The sequence below is a fragment of the Equus quagga genome, chromosome 3 (genome assembly GCF_021613505.1).
Source record: "Equus quagga isolate Etosha38 chromosome 3, UCLA_HA_Equagga_1.0, whole genome shotgun sequence".
Taxonomy (NCBI): domain Eukaryota; kingdom Metazoa; phylum Chordata; class Mammalia; order Perissodactyla; family Equidae; genus Equus; species Equus quagga.
This window is the reverse complement of record NC_060269.1, coordinates 134,422,768-134,437,641: the sequence shown is the minus strand read 5'-3', so window position 1 is coordinate 134,437,641 and position 14,874 is coordinate 134,422,768. Positions and strand designations below refer to the sequence as shown.

Genomic DNA, 14,874 nt, shown 5'->3' with positions numbered 1-14,874 from the left:
TTATTACAATTTGCATAGTATATTCTTTTCTGTCCTTTTGCTTTTAACAAATTGATTGTCAATGTCTATTTCTCAAATGACTTTCTTGTCAAAAATATAGTTGGGTCTCCCGGTGTGGTAGTTTGTCTTTTAATTGGTATGTTTATTCCATTTACATTTAATGTAATTGATATTATTGGATTAAAGTAATACCAGATGATATTATCTACTATTTTGCTAGAGATTTTCTGTTACATGTGTTCTTTAGTCATTTTTTCCTCTTTTCCTGACTACTTTTGAACTGACTATTTCTTATTCCATTTTATCTCCACTCCTGAATTATTATGGACCCTCTTCTGGGTTGCAGACTGCTGATTTTTCCTTGTATCCTCACATGGTGGAGAGCAGAGAGGAGAAACAAGCTCTCTTGTGACTCTTATGAGGGTACTAATCCCAATCATGAGGGCTCCACCCTCATAACTTCATCTAATTCTGATTACCTCCCAAAGGCCCCACCTCTTTCCTGTTACCATCACATTGCAGGGTAGAGTTTCAACATATGAATTTGAGAGGGAACGGGGGACACATTCAGTCCATAACAGTGACCTAGGGCTTACAATATATATCTTTAATCACATTCTACCTTCAAATAAACTCCAGGCCTAGCTGGCATCACTTGCAAATTCCGCGAAACATTTCAGGAAGAAATAATATCAATCCTTGTTTTTCTCTGCCTATTATCAAGATCTTTGTCTTTACTTCTCAGAAGTTTGATTATGATGTATCTGGGCAGGGATTTCTTTGGGCTTATCCTGTATTCGAGATTTGTTGAGCTTCTTGAATCTGTAGGCTTATTTCTTTTGCCAAATTGAGGAAGTTTTCAACCATGACTATATTCAAGTTTTTTAGTTTTTGTTTTTTGGGGGTTTTTTTTGGCACCACACTCATTCTCCTTTTCTTCTGGGATTCCAATGACACAAATGTTAAAACTCTTGATCTTATCCCACAGGTCCCTGAAGCTCTGTTCCTTTTATTTTCAGTCCTTTTACTCTGTGGTTCAGATTGGGCACTTTCTATTGATCTGTATTCAAATTCACTGGCTCTTCCCTCAGTCGTTTTCATTTTGCTATTGAGTACATCCAGTGAGGGTTTTGTTTTTGTTTTTGTTATTATTGTATTTTTCAGTTCTAAGGTTTTCATTTGATTCTTAACAAAACTCATAGAACTGTGCATTAATAAGGGTAAATTCTACTATGCATAAATTATACCTCAATAGACTTTATTTCTAAGAAACTGATTCTGTGCTCTATATGGGGGGGGGGGGCACAATATGTGGCACTGTTGTTTTAATAAGATACTACGAGAGATCCAGTAAAATGAAACTAATTGAAGTTAATGATTTAGACTTAAAAGTCAAATGAATTTTTTAAATTTAAAAAATCCAGTGACCAAAAGTTTCTTTGGCATCTATAAACAGAAATTGTAAAACCAACCAAAAAGCTTAATTTCTCAATACCACTGCCAACATGTACTTTCTTATATTAGAACAGTAGTTATCTAGAATTGAGGAATTTCTGAAACTTGAGAGTTTTTCAGTCTTAAGAGAATTAATAGATACCAACAAGGGCAATCTCTAGGTCCCTTTCTCTCTTTTAAGAAAATAACACAATCCAAAAAAAATTAAAATACTAACTCAAAAAGATATATGCACCCTCATGTTCATTGCAGCATTATTTACAATAGCCAAGATATGGAAACAACCTAAGCATCCACTGATGGATGAATGGATAAAGAAAATGTGATAAACATGCACATGCACACGCACACGCACACACACCAGAATATTATTCAGCCATAAAAAAAGAATGAAATCTTGCCATTTTCTACAACATGGATGGACCTTGAGGACATTTTGTGCTAAGTAAAGTAAGTCAGGCAAAAAAAGACAAATACTATAAGATCTCACTTATAAGTGGAATCCAAAAAAAAAAGCAAACAAAACCAAGCTCATGGATGATACAGAGAACAGACTGGTGAATGCCAGAGGCAGTTGGTAGGGGGATGCGTGAAATGCATGAAAGGAGTCAAAAGGTACAAACTTCCAGTTATAAAATAAACAAATCATGAGGATGTAATGTACAGCCTGGTGACCATAGCTTATAATACTGTATTGCATATTTGAAAGCTGCTAAGAGAGTAAATCTTAGAAGTTCTCATCACAAGAAAAAAATTCTGTAGCTGTGTACAGTGATGGATGTTAACTGGACTTACAGTGATGACCATTTTACAATATATACAAATACTGAATCACTATACTGTACACCGGAAACTAATACAATGTTGTAAGTCAACTATAACTCAATAAAAAAAAAAACTTTAAAAAGGAAAATAGCACAGATATTTATCTCAATAATACTATAACAGATCCAGCAAAGAGTTTGGCTAGCACCTCTCATGGGCAGTCAAGTGATGTTTAGATGCTAATAGCACAGAAATGTGAGAGACTAGTTTATCTCTTGAGGCACCAAAGCCGAAGAGTTTGTTTTGTAATTCTAGAGGTAAATTGTTATTGTAACATAACCTGCTTATAAACAGTGGGATCTCATACCTCTTAGGGGTTTTTTTTTTGACAAAATGGAATTCAGTTGAATATTCTGGTTGATCTTTCAGAATTCTGATAACCTGCTCTTTAAAATGAAGGGTTTTGAAATCAGAAATCAGATGAAAATGAAATCAGAAATCTATTTCTAAGGTCCCTTATAGTTTTAAAACTATTTTTCTTTGTCTTCAAAAACTCCTACTAGTTGTTTTATTTCATTCATCTTATATGGTCATTTGACTGAAATGTAGAAATATGATTAATTGAATTGGAAAAATATGCAGCTGTCAAGCACTCTTTCAAGTATTTTGAACAAAAATTTGAATGTTCATGGCTTGCCTGGAACTATTAAGACTATAAGATCACCTCATTAGTAGCAAATTAGTACACAGCCTGAAAAACAGAATGTAGAAGTGAATTTTCTAAAGACTGAACTGTAACATAAAGGAGAGCTCAGCAGATAGAATTCTTCTCAATACGTTGAGACCACTAATTTGAGAACTCGTGGTTTCTCACCATTGCACTTTTGCAGGTTTTTAAGAGACTTCTCGAGTTTTGAATGCCCGGGTGATTTCTAAGACTCACAAAGGAGTTACCTTAGCAATAGAATTCGTTGGTTCTTCTGATATTGCCTTTTTGTGAGAAAAGATTCCAATGGTAAAATTCATTTTCTTTTTTCTTTTCATACAGGCTTCGCATATCATTTAAATGGATGGTTCGAGCTTTCTCTGGTTACTTAGCTACAGATCAGCTCTTGCTTTTGTGGGATAGAATCCTAGGGTACAACTCTCTGGAAATTCTTGCTGGTAAGAGTAAGTGTGTGTTTATAAAACATGTGCTGTTTCTATAGTAAAGCCCCTTTCCCTTCTAACATTCACCGTCTGTAGTTGGTGTTTGAGTCTACAGTTATCTATCATTTCTAATTTATGAACATTTAATAGATTTGTCTGCCTTAGAAGACAAGTAGTGAGATTTTGCACTCACTCTAATTAGATACTTCTGTGTAACCGCCCAACACCAGTCTATCCCTAGTCTTTTTTCTTGGCTCCCAGAAAAGTCCATTTTCCCTCCCCCACTTTTAATTCATCCAGGGCTTAGTCTCTCTCAGCACCTGTGAGGTCTGTGCAGCAGAGTGTAGATATGCTTCCATCCTGCTCTGGACTCTATTTTAGGGCTCTCCTCTGTGCCCCTCTCAACTGCCACCCAAAGTCGGAACTGAGCCTGAGCTTCCCCACGTGGGTGAAAGCTCGGCTCTTCTGGACTTCAGTTTATGAGGAATTCAGAATGTTTTTCTCTTTGCTAACAGTCTCTGCCTCTCGCTGTGGTGGCTCAGTTTCCCCTCTTAGGCATTCTCTTAGGTATCTTTTTTTCAGGAAGCCACAGGTTTGTCTCTCATTTAATAATTAATCTGTTCTCACAACAGATATACACACAAGGCAACTGTGTGATAACACATAGGGCTCAGATTTCTGTTTAATTATATTATTTGGCTTCTCTTATGCAAAATAGACTCAGTTATTTTTATCATTGGGATTATTGGGAAATTCAAACAAATATTACAAACTTTTCAGAACAATGGATGGAGAGCAGAAAAGTTGGGAGAGTGATGGGTCCGAGCGTCTCCAGTTGAGTTGTATTGAACAAATTATTTAACCTGTGTGGGCCTTTGTTTCCCTGCCTGAGAATTGATAGCATTGTAAAGACACCTCTCTGGGCTATTGTGGAAATAATGCTTAGTTGAAGAAGACCCTTTTCTTGCAGAAGATTCTCTAAGTACTGTGTTAACATATTCTTGAATGCTGAGGGGTCTAGACCAATTGGATGGCATTTTGAAAGGGAAAATTAGAGTAATAATAAAGTACCATGAAGATGAAAGTCGCCCCTGGTATAATCAGAGATATCACTTACTGACATTTTTAACAACTCCTAGTATCCTCCTATCTCAGTTGTTTTTAAAGCCCATACAAATAAGAGTTAGAAAAGACTGGTCTGCTCTCGTCTGCTTTGGCTGAAGGGCAGTGATACATATAATCTAGAGATAGAACCTCCTAGAGGTCGTCAGGTGTAACTTCTTATAAATATTTCTGGCAGGCAGTCCTTGTCCTCTGTGTGAACACTTCGGTGTTGGGTAACCCTCTCTTAACAGCTAGCCCATTTCATTTCTGGCTAATACGACTTGCTAAAATGTACTTCTGTTAAACAAGGGTCATCGTAAGTTTTTTCTGTTCCTGCATCCTCTCCTCTCCCCTAAAGTCTTCTATTTTCCAGGCTAAGGAGCCTTGTTTTCTGCTACTGTTTCTTAGGCAACAGGATGTTAGACTTTCCACCAAATAACTCTCCTCTGAGTTTGTCATAAATTTTAGAGTATTGTATAAAGCTTTTTGTATCATTTCAAAAAGATGTTAGAGCATGTTAAAGAAAGGGATTCAGTGTAAGAAAGTACTTTCTAATAATTAGGACTTTCCAAAAGTAGAATGAGCTTTTAAACTGTCACCTAAAGGGTTAAAAGGTTTTCTGCTCTGAAGGAAATGTTGAATTGGAAGAACTTCAAGGCCTTTTCCAGTTGAAATGCTTTCGTTCTATGACTTATCACCCCTCAGCAAACTGAAGTGAAAGAGAAATAAATGAATGTGAATACTGCATTTACTCAAAGCCAGGCACTCGGCTGTGAGCTCAGTACATTAACAAAAACATTACTGACAGGGGCTGGCCCCATGGTCTAGTGGTTAAGTTCAGTGCGCTCCACTTTGGTGGCCTGGGTTCACTTCCCGGGAGCGGCCCTACACCACTTGCCAGTGTCCATGTTGTGGTGGCGACCCACATACAAAATAGAGGAAGACTGGCACAGATGTTACCTCAGGGTGAATCTTCCTCAAGCAAAAAGAGGAAGATTGGCAACAGATATTAGCTCAGGGTGAACCTTCCTCAGCAGAAAAAAGTTACTGATAAATAGGTAGTAATGCAGGTCACACGGTTGCATCCATCTACTTTCCCTGAGTGCTTTTTTTTAAAATTAAGAGAGAAGAACTGTAGAACATCTAGAAATGGAACTAGACTGATGGGAGCTCCCCTACCACGGAATTCAGATAAAGAGCCACAGGGTAGATAATTTCATGTAGATGTATACAAATTAGTTTTTATTATTTCATACAATTTTTGGTGTGAATGTTTTAGGACCATCTTTTTTGCTCAAGTGAGTTATTATATAGTCTTCAGAAATATTTTAATAAATATTACTGGCTTTAATTGTGAATTAATTAAAACCTTTTGAAGAATAATTTAAAACAAAGATGGCTTATTGTTTGTGATAGAGTTGCTTAGAATTAAAGTAATGAGAATAGTTTAAAAGACAAAAAGTCAATATTAAAATTTCTATATTTCATATGAAACATGATTTCAGTTGAAAATATCCCAAAGTATAGACCTTTTCTCCTTGACAAACAAACCTGTTCTGCAGAAGGGCTGGGCCAACCAAACATGAAGCAGACAGAAAGGAACTTCTGTGATGTGACACCAAGATAAATAAAGGTGATGAGCACATAAGTATTTCGGATGCCAAGGTCAATTAGTGAACTACTCTTTCTTTCCGCCTCTTATCTACGTTTGGAAAAACAATTTCCCACCATGTAAAACTCTTTCCTGCTTTTATATAGTAGAAAATTTGACCATCCTGTCAAGCTTTCACCAACTCCTGTTAAATTGTACACAAAAAAAGGAAGTAGTGGTCATACTCCTTAGCCTCTAAAACGTCTCCATTGTTAAACATGATTCCAGATATTAGGAAACTTAAAGAAGTTGCTGGTCCACAGAAATGGTGTTCTTTTATATTCTTATAAACATAGAAGCTCAGTGACTTTAAAGCACTTATGTTTTCACCCTTCAATAAAAAGGTAAATTCTTTGTCTCAGATCTTTTATATCCCTTGTTACCTATTAAATAATCCCAGCTGACTTAATTTTTTAAATTTTGTTTTACCACTACCATCTTTTTCCCCCAGAATTTTCCTAACTAATTCAAATGCTTTTTTTCCAAACTGTCCAAAATCTGTTGTCCCCTAGAAAAATGCCTGAGCTTCCCAGTCACTGGTTGTACTCTGCCTCTGTCTGGGGAAATTAAGAGGCCTGGATGCTGACTTCTACTCTTAAGGCACAACCACCTGTCTGTCAGAGCCCAGGACCACCACGGCATCATTCTGCATGCCATCCCTGGAAAACCGTTCTGAGGGACAGCAGAGAAGACAATTCTAGGAAAGCACACAGAATTCCATGTCAGGGATGAGTCATTACTGCCTACGTTCAATCTCAGTAATGTCATCACATGGTGGTTAGGTGCTCGGGCTCCAAAGCCAAGGTTGAGTATTCACTCTACTATTTTCTACCTGTGCAACTCTGAACATGTCATTTAAACTCACTGTGCCTCAGTTTCTGCATTAGTAAAATTGGGCTAATGATAGTACTTAACTCATAGAGTTGGTATGAGAATTAACTGATATCATCATTATCGTTATTGCTATTCCCATAGTAAAAATGTATTTAAAAATATATATATATATTTGCATTAGCTGTACAGTATACTTAAAAACCAGTCTTCCAAATAATTTCAAAGATTCCTTACCTTTCATTCCCTAAACTTCAAGGACTTTTTGGGAAGGGAATGCACAGCCACCACTGGTGATGGAAACAAAGGGGAGAAGTCAAGAGTCATTTCCGGGCAATACCGTCTCCTTATCAGGGTGGCCTGCCTCTTATGTGGGTCCTTCCGTTGTTCATGACTCATTCCCTCACGTGAGGCTTTATGGTAAATTATATAACAAGCATTACGTGTTAGCATTACTCTCTTCATATGCATATGGTTGATGGAAACAAAAATCCAAATGTCGTTTTCTGCTCAGTGTATGTTGTTATTGACCTTCAGAATGTCCTATAATGGTTTGTTTGATTTTTCTTCAAACTTTCAACTTCTTTTTCCAGTAGCAAACATTAATGTCAATGTCAGGATCAATCCCACAGCAGCCCTCTCCACAGACATTGCCATTTATGACACTCCAAGAAAGTCAATGCTGAATATAAAAATACAAATATAACAATATTATAAAAAATATTTTTTAATAAAAGGTTTTATTGCATTTCTATCAGGATACCCCTTGAGACATATGAAATATGATCTGATATATTTAAAAATTGTCTCCACATAACTTTTCAGAAACCTCTCTGTTGTATTAGTAAGAAACACCAGCATCAAAATAAACTTTAATTTATAAGACAATTATTAATTAGATCTTCATGCCATTTAAAAACTGTTATAATTTAAGTTGTAGGTACGAAAGAAACAATTTATAAAACGGCTTTTTTAAGACCAATGAATTTTCATTTATCAGTTCAGTTATCTAGCCATCGGGCACTATTCTCCAGAGAAGATAATTCCCATTCATCACAGACCTTATGTCAGAATGCAGGCGTGCGGTTGCATCCAGCACTGGCTCTAAGCTCTTGTAGTGGGTCGTGGGCATAGCAGTAAATTCGTCAGGCTGATGAGTAGGCTGGCAGTTGAAATAGTGTGCATTGTTTTCCAGTCCTGGCAGCTGCTGTGTTTGCTTTCCGAGCAGTGAACCTGATGGAGGTGACATCACTGGCTGCAGCTGAAGTAAGGATATGTTTCACTCCGACGGAATGGAAGTAGTGCCTGAGAGGCTGCCACACTCGGCACTGCACCTCAGGCACATGGGACACACAATACTCGTAGCCTAATTTTTTAATTTGGGTAAAACCTGTATGTTCCAAGCTAAGTAATATTAAGTACTTGAAATTCCTTTATTGCTTGAAAACAATCTTCTTGTGAAGGAGACATAAACAAGATTCTTATAGGAAACCATTATGGGACACAAGATGCCAAGTAATTTTAACAGAAACTATTAGAGCTTATGTTGCATTTTCTTCTTATTGTTCACGCTCATGTGTTATGCTCATAGAACAAAGAAAAGCTAGTTGACAGTTAAAGAGCGTGTGTTTGAATGATGTAGCACAGATACATAGGCTTTTTGCTTATTTTAATTGTGAGTTATTTAGAGCTGGTTTCTTGTCAATAGTATAATTTATACCTGAAACATGGTTCAATTAAATAGTAGCTTAGCATATTACTCAATTCGTTCTCTCTCATAGAAGTGTAAATTTTCCCCTTAAAATAGCTGCCTGCGTTCTTTGTTTAAGGGGAAGAGGATGTTTATGTGTTTTGCAACTGAGTAAACATTAGTTCCATCTCAGAATGATTTCCTGGAGTCACTTACTCCTTATACTAGCACAACAGGACTAGGATTCATAATGTACGTTTATTTATAGAAGCAAGTTGAGATGTTAGACCTCTTATAAACTCATACTACCTTGTATATTTGAAGAAGGCTCAACGCTAAAGTCCAGGTTATTTTCTACTGCACATTTTAGCATTTTGCCCATGTTCTGACATTTAGAAAGTCAGAAATGAGAAGGAAAGTTGTAGCTTCAGTACAGAGACTTAGGACAAATCAGAAGAACTTAGAGTGTGTGTCAAGGCCAGAATTATATTGTCATGGTGTTTCCGGTGTGCCTTATTTTATAGGCTTCTCTTTGCTGATTAGAATACTAATATTAATAATTCTTTTTGTTTTTTTTTCCAGGCAGTTCTTGCTGACCTTTCCACTTTAAAAGTTATGCCTCTTCTTCAAATTTTTCTGTTTGCTACTGTCACCTGATCTTCTTCAAGGTCACTGACAACACATCTAGTTTGTTCGTTAGAAACTAATCATGAACTATGCAAACTCTGCATAAAACCAAAATTAAACTTTGCATATAAGCCAATAAAGATCATGTTCCTTCCTCAGTTAAACCTAAGTAGTTTTTCACTTTTTGAAACAATAACAGTGCACACCAAATATTGCACTGCATGCTGCTGATTTTCACAAGAGAAGCAATAGACATCACTCCTGCTAAGTCAAGCATACTATATATAGTCCTGACTTGTAAAAGGCATGTAACAATATATGCAATAAGAACTAAAGATACTGTAATAAACTTGAAGAGGTAATGTAGCCTCTGGCACAATTCCCTTATGTCAGTTTGTAAATTTATCTCTAGATAATGTATCATTTTGTCTTATAAATTGCTCTTCACTCGGAGCCAGGATGGGATATGATGTGGGAAGACTTGAAAAAGATAGTGCTTTGAAGTAGGAATTCAAATGGACTTTAGTGTTTGTAATTTTTCTCCCACCAGAGGTCTTCCAGATCCCTCTCCAATTTATTTCTCCCTGAAGCTCAAGTACAGTTGTCTCCATCTGACGGTATTTTATTCTTCACTTTCTGAAAAAAGTCAGAAAATTATGGCATGATTCCTTCAAATTTCTCAACCTTCCATCTCTTGGTTAGAAGACATGACACTGCTGAGGCCTGTTGCCAGATTCTGTTACTTAGGAAGTATACAGAGAGTACACCCAAGGATTCAATGAAGGGAATGAAAAATCAAAACCATACTCACTTTTGCTGAAGCTTGGTTTAACCAGATTTACTTCTAGGTCAGAGCAGCTGAGAGACCAGAAGTAGGAACTGTTCATTCATTCTAGAACTGAAAACATTATGCAAGACATCGGTCTTATTTTGGTCTTTGTTATAAAACCATATTTTATATTACTTCCTAAAAACCTACCATTTCTGTAATATGGAATCATATTATGTGAAAAGAAGTCCAAAAACTATTGTTTTTCAAATTTAAACTCAAATTCAAGATGCTGATCATTTCAACAAAACTCTAAATTAATAGATTGATACCCTTAGCTAGAATTGTATTAAGTTTTATCCAAATGTATTTCCTGAGTCTTTTATTTATAGATTACTTATTAGGAAATGTATGAAATTTAGCACAAGACTACAACTGTGGTGGAGTTTGATATAACTAGTTATTAATTTGAAAATCTGTAATATTTGCTTTTATTCATCAGGTACTTGACTTATTGAGGACTAAATAATAATTTATTCAGTGCTTGATTCTTAGTAAACCCCATTGCATGGGCTGGCCCTACAGCTGAGTGGTTAAGTTCTTGCGCTCCACTTTGGTGGCCCAGGGTTTCAGCGGTTCGGATCCTGGGCGCAAACATGGCACTGCTCATCAGGCCATGTTGAGGTGGCGTCCCACATGCCACAACTAGAAGGACTCACAACTAAATAAAATATACAACTATGTACTGGGGGGATTAGGGGAGAAAAAGCAGGAAAAAAAAAGATTGGCAACTTTGTTAGCTCAGGTGCCAATCTTAAAAAAAATAAAAAATAAACCCCATTGCATTGCTTTTGAAGGTGATACGCTTATAATCATATGCTTTGCCATTCTGTGTATCCAAAGACACATTCATCAGGAGGATAAGTGCACACCTATGACTATTATTTCCTTCCTTCCCTCACTCTGAAAGAATGAGAAAAAAATGTTAGGAAGAGAGAAAATTTTAAATGATTAAGGTCAAATGTGTACAGGTATGCCCTTCTTTGGCTTTTCTTTAGGAGAATATTCATAAGCCTTTTTAAAAGCAGCAATGTAGTGGTCTAGTAGAAAAAAAGTCTAGACTGGAGAGTTCTGGTCCCAGCCAAAAGTCCCTAGAGAATATAATCTCTCTTATCTGTAATTTGGCAGGTTGGGGGAGGTGAGGAAGACAGACAGCAGGTATTGTATTTGCTCTGTTTACCTTACAGGGTTGAGTAGGACCAAATAAGAAAATATATTTGAAAGTCATTTTTTTCAACTGCAAAGCACCAAGCAAATATAAGATGTTGGTTATTAATTTTAAAGATGACATTTTAAGGTCAAGCAGTACAGGATAATATATGAAGAATGCCCAACTTCATTAGCATTTGTATGACTTTATTTGATCATTTGAGACTGTCTATAAAAAATGAATGGACCATGGCATAGCAGATCCTTTCATTTGGAATAGGTGCCTCTAGCCAGTAGTTCTGAATCTGGATCCCAAAGCCAAACCTGGTAGGCTGCCACACATTTTGCTGCTGTCACAAACCTCTTTCAGCCATGTGCTGTCTTGGCTGCGTGTTAACATACTACAGCTGGGGCAGACAGGCTGTCTTGCCCACTCCATCTCCAACTGCACCTCCTCACACTACCTCTCTTGGCTTCCTTCTTCCTATATTGCTCTTCGCCATCTCCTGCCAAACCCTGACATGCCCTCACATCTGCTTCTGCCAGTGAAGGATCTGAGTGACCAGTGGTAATTCCATAATTGTTCTACCAGTGGCATTCACACTGGTGGTGAAAAGCCTCATAGACAAATTGTATTTGACTCGTCGGGATTTCAGTTCACCCACTAATGTAACATGACCTAATAATTATGAGAGAGTTTATTGAACGATCTTCTTGATCAGAATGCTTTGGTAATGCAGTGTTCTAGCTAATTGAAATTTCCAGCTCGTCTTAACTGCATAGTACTCCCATACTCAGCACGTCCTCTCTCTTCCTATTTCACAGGGAAAATAGACTATTGGGCTTGAACTCCCTCAGCCTTCCACTTCAAAACTTAGCTTTACCTCCCCATACTTATCTCCTTCCTTCTTCTCTCAAGTAGTATCTAATCTTTTCCTACAGCTCACTAAATAGAGATTTCATTGTGTCGCTTCCATGCTTAAAAAATTAAACAACACCGTATTGCTTAAAGGAAAAAGTCCAGGCTCTGTAGCACAGCGGGCACAATTCTCCACAGCTTGGTCTTGCCATTCCTTTGCTCCCACACTGATCCATTATCTTATACTTCAGCCTCAGCAGATTACATGCTGATCTTCAGCCAGCTATGATCCTGTGCTTTGTCAGAAGGGCCTTAATTTTTCAAGGCCTCAGTAAAAAAAAAATCTCTGCTGTGAAGATACCTTGGAGCCTGTAAATTAGTATTAATTATGCCTTTCTCTTTGTTCTCATAAAATTGTTCATCTACTAATATGGTGCTTAGAATACTGAGTGGTAGTTTTTTGTATGTGTGTTGATTCCCACGTCACTTTTCTCTGAAGTCAGTTTTCATTGACTAGTCCTAGGTATGGAAATGAAAGAAGAAATTTGTCCATATGTGTTTGTATCCCTTGACTTGTTCCAAAAATTGTTGGCATCTGTTTTTCTTAAAACGTAATTCCTCCTCAGTATCTAGTCTCCCTTCTTCCACAGAGGCTCTAATTTTTGTTTGGAGATCTGTCCCCTCCTGCATCTGTTTCAGATGAGGCTGACTCTCACCTCCAGGATCTCTGGGTTCTGGCCAAGCTGGTCACCATGTACCATTCCTCTGGTCACAGGGATTGCTTCAGAATCCATGCAAAATCTGAGACCAATGAGGACCAATGAAATTTGATTATAAGGCTTTGGTTTAACCTTTCAGGAAAGCTGGATATGAAAAGGAGAGGATATGGGGTCTGGAGCTGCTAGAGGCAATGAATGGAAAGAGTGAAAAGCTGTTCTGTTGACCTTATTGATCCTCAGGTCACACTATACCCCTGGACTGTTTTGTTGCGTGAGCCAAAAGGTTCTCTTTGCAACAGAAAGGATCCTAACTGAAGGTAGTTATTTGACCTTTTAGATGATCCATGACAACATAGGTATCATTTGGTACAGAACCCTGTCTACACACTGCTTAGAGGAATCTTTTTTAACTTTCAGTCAAGATGCACTATGCCCTGATAAGCATGAATTCTCTGTTCCAGACCTACTAAGCTACCTAAAGTACCCTGAACCTATGGTATGTCTCTCTCCTTTGGCCCTTTGCCCATACAGCACCCTCTGCTTGGAATCCCATCCCTTCCCTCTTTACCTGACTCTTACTTGTACCTCAAAACCCAACTCAGGTGTTGCATCATCAGGGAAGACTGCTTCTTTTATGAATTCTCCTCATACCTAAATATACATAAGCTGTATCATAATCATATGTTAGCTTGTCTTTCTCTTCCACCAGATTGTAACTCCTTAAAGGCAAACATGGTTTCTTTTGCAGCTTATATCTCTAGAAACCTGGCACAGTGCTTGCCCCATAGTGGCCTTTTAATGTTTATAGAATGAACGAATGAAGTCATCTAATCTAGTTCACTTATTTTCCTGATGGGGAACTTGCTCAGTTCAGAGTAATAACTTACTTATTAAGTTACTTACTTAGTTACTTACTGTCACACAGCTGTTTTACCCACAAAGCTGATTTGTGGAGTTGCCTATGGAAGTCCAAAAGGGAAGAATATTTTGAGAGGAAAAAAAATGTAAATGCTTCAGCTCATTTTTTTTCATTTAAATCAATTTTATTAAGGTATAATTTATGTACAATAAAATGTATACATTTTAAGTATACAGTTGTATAAGGTTTGACAAATGTGTATACCCACATCACCACCACCACAATCAAGGTCCAGGACAGCTCCATCACCTGAGACAGCTCCCTTTATACCCCTTCCCAGTCAGCCTCCACAAACACCTTCACTCCAGACAACCACTGCTCTGCTTCTGTCCCTAAGATTACATGGGTCTTTTCTAGAGTTTCATGTAAATGGAACCATACATGTGTACTCTTTTGTTTCTGGCTTCTTTGAGATTCATCCCTGTTGTTGTGTGATTAGTAGTTCATCCCTTTTTATCACTGAGGAATATTTCATTGTATAACTGTTTCACAATTTGTTTATCTATCATTGTTAATGGGCATCCATGTTGTTCTCATGTTTTGGTGTATTATGGATACAGCTACCATAAAAATTTGTGTACAAACCTTCATGTGGAGATATATCTTCATTTCTTTTGGGTAAATAGCTAGAGTAGAATTGCTGGGTTGTCATATGTAAGCATAAGTTTAACTTTCTAAGAAAGCTCCAAACTCTCTTCTGAAGTGGTTCTACCATTTTACAGTCCCACTAGCAATGTAGAAAGTTGCAGTTGCCCCAAATCCTCACCAACACTTGATATTATCATGTTAGTCATTCTATTAGGTGGTATTATTTACATTTCCCTCCTTACTAATGATGTTGAGCATCTTTTCATGCTTATTTGCCATTTACACATATTCTTTTGTAAAGAATGCGTTCAAATCTTTTGCCCATTTTTAATCAACTATCTTCAAGTTGTAAGAATTCTTTATTCTTGATACACCTATGGTTTGTAAATTTTCTCCCAGCCTATAGCTTTTCTCTTAATTTTCTTAACTATCTTTTTTTTTTTTTTTTTTTTAAAGATTTTATTTTTTCCTTTTTCTCCCCAAAGCCCCCCGGTACATAGTTGTGTATTCTTCGTTGTGGGTTCTTCTAGTTGTGGCAT

The 14,874-nt window shown here is 37.1% G+C and overlaps 1 protein-coding gene across 5 annotated transcripts in view; it reads left to right on the top strand.

The window, feature by feature from the left end:
• The window catches only part of TBC1D19 (TBC1 domain family member 19), a 140,733-nt gene extending 131,297 nt beyond the window's left edge, over window positions 1-9,436 (top strand). For all 5 annotated transcript variants that reach the window (XM_046657312.1, XM_046657311.1, XM_046657310.1 and 2 more), the window contains 3 exons: window positions 3,269-3,384; window positions 8,151-8,221; window positions 9,228-9,436. In XM_046657312.1, coding sequence (XP_046513268.1) covers window positions 3,269-3,384; window positions 8,151-8,221; window positions 9,228-9,302 — 262 coding nt within the window. In that variant the 3' untranslated portion in view covers window positions 9,303-9,436. The remainder of the gene's footprint in view (window positions 1-3,268; window positions 3,385-8,150; window positions 8,222-9,227) is intronic.
• Window positions 9,437-14,874: the final 5,438 nt, after the last annotated feature.